Here is a 5,383-nt window from a genome sequence, read left to right as displayed (position 1 = left end):
GCCAAAACCCTAGAGGAACTTGGTTCAGTCTACTTTCCAACAGACACTGGGAGACAAATTATTGACATGAATAATATATGCCATGAAAATGGCTGTCTGGCAATGATCAACAACCAATTTGTCAGAAGGTTAAGAATTATTTTAAGAATAAAGATCAAATATTGTACAATCCAGGTGTGGAAAGCTCTTAGAGACTTCCAATAAAGACTCACAGCTGTAAGTGCTACCAAATGTGATTCTAACATATTAGTGTTTTAATTTCCATTATTTTTAGTAAATGTTAAAAGGCTTCTTTCACTTTGATATTAGAATATTTTGTGTAGATCATTGACAAAAAAAGCACAATTAAATCGATTTTAATCCCACTTTGTAACACAACAACATGTGGAGAAAGTCAAAAGAGTTGTGAATACTTTCTGAAAGCACTGTAGATGTGTCTTCTCTCAAATAATCAGTAATAAAGGGGAGAGAATTCACTGTCAACATTTCAATAATGGGGTTTAAGTGTTAGTGAGGCTTTTAAAACAATTCCATATGTCATCTTAGGATCTCCCTACCCCTCCCCCATTATACTTTTAAGAATTAGAGACGCTTTCTGATCTAATATTCTCCTGGTAGGTGCAGAGGATGTATAATTCAATAATTCATACATATAGATGGCATGATTATTATTGCAGTCTTAATCTAAATGGCAACAAGCTTTGCCCTCAACTTCTGTTACGTCAGCGCCGCTCTACTCCCCTCTGTTGTTGCAGACCCGGCAGAAATCGCTCGAAGCTTTTTCTATTCAGCTCCGGAATCCAGCGAGTGTCCAGCCATGCCAAAACGAATACTTCCCCTGTCAACTCTTTGAAGCGTAGTGATACTGGCACAGCGTTAAGCGCCCCAAGGTGAACTAAGCTTAAGGTTACAACACATTTGCTGTTTTCGTATTTTTTTTAAATATTCCTTGAATAGAGTGATTCGTTTTTGGAGCACTTGCTTTTTCTGCATTGAATTTGAGCGCAATCACAACCTTTCACCATTACTTCCCAAAGCAAAACAGACTTTTTAGCGCTTGCTTCTCGGACTCTCCAGAGGAAGCGTGTTGTTGCTGCTGTGGTTGGCATCGTCATGGTGTTAGCACTTATTATAGCGATACCGCTGCTGGTCCAAGCATCCAAGACGGACGCACACTACGAGATGATGGGCACCTGTAGGATGATATGTGATCCATACAACCCCAAACCCAGCGCCAATGCTCTGGAAGTCATGCAGGACCTGAGCGCCATCCCATCCCCGGCGTTCTCGCATGGGACTAAAGGCGATCCGGGTCGTCCGGGGAAACCAGGACCGAGAGGCCCGCCAGGCGAACCGGGTCCTCCCGGTCCAAGAGGACCGCCGGGGGACAGGGGGAACTCGGGGAAACCGGGTTATCCCGGCCTTACCACGGGGGAGACGGCTAAAGGGACCGTGAGTAGCGCTAGGACCGAAAATGGCGAGGACCGAGACTCCGCAATTGGCGGCACAAAAATCGCATTTTACGTGGGTCTGAAAAACCCCCACGAGGGATACGAGGTGCTAAGGTTCGACGACGTGGTGACAAACCTAGGGAACCATTACGACCCGTCTACCGGCAAGTTCACGTGTGAAGTGTCCGGGATCTACTACTTTACATACCATGTGTTAATGCGTGGAGGCGACGGGACCAGTATGTGGGCAGATTTGTGCAAAAACGGTCAGGTAGGCTATACCTTATATTACGCAATTATATTTCCTCGTATGCAAAGTCAACATGATATGCTATACACTTCTGCAATTGAAGGAGAACGGCCGCATTCACTGTGCATTGATCCAGATTGATATTGGAGAGTTTTTACGCGCAGAAAGCGCTTGTCTCTCTAAAACGGCATCTACTCCGTGCACTTAATCTCACTCAGTGAGTTCAGTCAGTGAATGAAGAGGCTTGGGCCACTTCATTCACCAGCAAGGACAAACGAATCGCTTGGTGGTGTTTACAATACCATTGTCGTCTACTGTAGCGGTCAGCCCTACCCTGGTCAAACCATCTGGAGCCGTTTGAGCTGTCTAGCCTATGCACATTGCCAACATAAACAAACAAGACGCCCTTTATTAGTTTGGTAGGTTCAAAGTGGAAAATCTATAATGTTTCAACATTGGGTCAAGGGTGGACACGAGTTAGTCAATAGCATAATAATTCATGTTGCAAAGTCCTTCACTACTCTAATAATGCATCTTATCCGCAGGTCCGCGCCAGTGCAATAGCCCAAGACGCAGACCAGAACTATGACTACGCCAGCAACAGTGTAGTGCTTCATCTAGACTCCGGGGACGAGATCTACATCAAGCTGGACGGAGGCAAGGCGCATGGGGGAAACAACAACAAGTACAGCACGTTTTCCGGTTTCATTTTGTATCCGGACTAAATCTAGACATACAGGGATGTGAACTCTACTATAATTATTAGACTCTATCATACCTAGAGCAAGTTGCCCGTTGTCCGGGCGCCCCTGTAAGCGGTTGTGCGTCATTTGTTTGTATATTTGTGGGGTTTGGGGAGCCAAGACATGCCATTCGCCCGTATACAGAATACATTTCCGTGTGATGTGGTATATTTTGCTTGAAAATCTGTCTGTTTCCACTCAAGATATATAGCCTATTAAAATATATACGTATAAAAAATAAGCAACAAAGATGGAAGTAAGGAGTCAGACGTAATATTTATTGTTCCACCAAGGTCCGTATGTTACAAAACTGTTTTATGTCATATAGTAGCTTATTCCAGTACACTACGTCCATTGAATATAAGTATTTCAATAAATTATGTTTTCTATTATGTCAGTTTATTTGTGGAATTTGTTGTCATGTTTAAGATCACATTCATCCTTCAAATAGATTGTAGATTATAGATATAATTTTAACCATACATTAACCACCCTCCCAATAGATTTAGCCTAGAATGTGTGGCCTAATACATGTTTTTAATGGAGTGTTAGCTAAGAATGCCATTGCGCTGCGTTTTTGTCTGACTCCACTCCACATTATAACTACAAATAGGCTGTCCCTAGGCGGGGGAATCTGTATTCTTGTCTCACGCCTCCAGTCTCCATCCAGGGGTGTCACTGCCGGTGTCACTGTCAGTGTTTGTGGTGGGGACGGTTGGAGATGGATGTCCTACGGGGCACAGACTAAGGCCTGCATGGCTTAATTTACCTCGACACTGATCTATTCACGCCCAATTAATATTGGAGGGACGTGGGTCTTAGCACCTCATGTCCTACGAAGATGTCTGGGACAACAGTAGCATTCATACTCCACTATGGTACCCGTCCACTGAACAGGTAGCACAACAGATCTGATGGTTTATGATAATTCGCCTGCTTGCTAATCCTGTATTAAGATCTATAAAGCATGCCCCCTCACAAACACTGGGTAAACATGTGTTATTCATCAAGCACATGTTTTTATTTTCTGCTTGCACTTGGCTTTGAATGCCGTTATTGTTTGCACAAATACATTTGAATATGTTTGAGTGTTTTTTCGAAGGTTGGCATTTATTGTCATGAATCTTGCCCTGGAGGCAGCTCTACAGGGTGATCGAAAGGTGGCGCAGCCACAAAGTCATAAAATATCATGTTAAATCTAACCCTAACCTTAACCCTAACCTTAATCAGACTCCTAACCCTAATGCCTGAACCTAATGCCTAACCCCAACCTTAAATGAAGACCAAAAAGCACAATTTTGTTTTCATGAATTTTTACGATAAAGCCATCTTTGACTTCGCAGCTGTACCATCTAGCAGAAATCGCTCAGTTCTTCCTCAAGGGCAAGATTCATGGCAATAAACGTCAACCTGCATGTTTTTCACGTGTCTTGGTAGAAGGCTGATTAGCTGATTAAGATCCACAGGTTAACAGTGGTTCATGTTAACATTTAGTTAATGATGTCATTCTTCTTCCTCGAAATAATGCACACGCATCTAAATAACCTTTTATACGGATTTCCTAAGTCAAGCTGTTGGTTGCATTTGCTAAAGTTGCTGCGCTGCAGAGGGCTTAAGCACCGTGGACAGCAACCGCCGCCGGACAAGTGGTTTCAGCACCATGGACAGCGCAGGTTAGGCAAAGACAGACCGTGAATCCCAAACCACCCTCTCGCCCCTACCAACTCGCTCGGAGGGTCCTCCTTTGTCATTGTTGCTGATGAAACTCCGAGGGTGACTTCCAGAGAGTGGCGATGGGATCAATGAACCGATCAACTTCGGGACACACTCGCCGGGGCAGCAGGTAGCCTGGCTGGTAGGAGCTTTGGGACAATAACCGAAAGGTTGCTGGATCGAATCTCCGAGTTGACAATGTAAACATATGTTGTCGTCCCCCCTTGAGAAAGACACTTAACCAGCTATTCCCCTGGCGCCGGAGACGTGATTGGCGAATAAGGCAGCTCTGCGGATGACACATTTTAATTGTACAACTGACTAGGTTTTGACTTGAATGATACAATTCATGTTCCACTTTTAAATAATAAAAGGAGCATGATATTCAAATGAACAACCCTCTTATTGATTTAACCCCCGACCCCTATCATTTTACAAAATATAAACCTCAGTAAGTGTAATATTTTTATGTGGGAGGTATTTAATCTGTTACATGTGCCAAGTCTCGAAACCAGACTTAAACAAATGCACGTGTAATTAGCCACGCCTCTCCGTGATTTTGTATGAGTTTGTCCAAACTCCAAACATATCACAGTGGGTCTCGGGATAGCACTTCGCTCTGAAACCTGCATCTTTCCTGGCTCCGTCGAAGTGGCTGTCTGAGGGTCTAATTAGCTGCGGCAGCTTCAATAATTTTCACTCCCTGAGGTTTGGGACACTTTTTCAAATGCTGGAGGCGCGTGAGAAAGCACAAATGGCGGGACGTGGCGAAGGGGGGATTTTGGATTCAACAGAAACATTTCCCCCTATGCCAATAGGGGGCGCGCAATGTGGGCTTTAGACGGGGTGACTCAAAGGCGTCTGCATGCTATGGAGCCAGATAGCTGCCAAAAGTTTGAAATTATGTACATAAACAACTATTGATTTAGAACCACAGAGAGTTACAGGAGCTGCCCCCACTATTCCAGCACCATTTCAACATCATCAAACCACCTATGCTTAGTCTAATACAGTGACAACTAAAATATAGGCTATCATTGGACAGGAAAGTGCACAATGCTCGCTCACCAGTAAAAATGCATCGTTTTATTAGACACGTTTAAAAGATTGACATGCAAATGTCAATATTTTAAGCTTCTCTAATAAAACTACACATTTTTACTGGTGAGCGAGCATTGTGCACATTCCTGTCCAATGATGTCTACACATGCTTAGGTTGCACCTCT

The 5,383-nt window shown here is 43.7% G+C and overlaps 1 protein-coding gene across 1 annotated transcript; it reads left to right on the top strand.

Moving 5' to 3' along the window:
* The first annotated feature begins 775 nt into the window (after window positions 1-775).
* On the top strand, window positions 776-2,836 carry c1ql2 (complement component 1, q subcomponent-like 2). Its single transcript, XM_046361124.1, has 2 exons — window positions 776-1,722; window positions 2,247-2,836. Exons 1-2 carry the CDS (start codon window positions 1,114-1,116, stop codon window positions 2,424-2,426), a joined length of 789 nt encoding a protein of 262 aa, XP_046217080.1. The 5' UTR covers window positions 776-1,113; the 3' UTR covers window positions 2,427-2,836.
* Window positions 2,837-5,383: the final 2,547 nt, after the last annotated feature.

Source organism: Oncorhynchus gorbuscha, linkage group LG09 (genome assembly GCF_021184085.1).
Source record: "Oncorhynchus gorbuscha isolate QuinsamMale2020 ecotype Even-year linkage group LG09, OgorEven_v1.0, whole genome shotgun sequence".
In the NCBI taxonomy this organism is placed as follows: domain Eukaryota; kingdom Metazoa; phylum Chordata; class Actinopteri; order Salmoniformes; family Salmonidae; genus Oncorhynchus; species Oncorhynchus gorbuscha.
The sequence above is the reverse complement of the archived record's forward strand: the minus strand, read 5'-3'. Positions and strand labels throughout refer to the sequence as shown.

Bases quoted from the DNA above. Each gene is read 5' to 3' on its own strand.
- c1ql2 (XM_046361124.1), top strand. From the start codon at position 1,114: ATGGTGTTAGCACTTATTATAGCGATACCGCTGCTGGTCCAAGCATCC. The intron at 1,723-2,246 runs GTAGGCTATACC...TCTTATCCGCAG, and splicing joins ATTTGTGCAAAAACGGTCAG to GTCCGCGCCAGTGCAATAGC.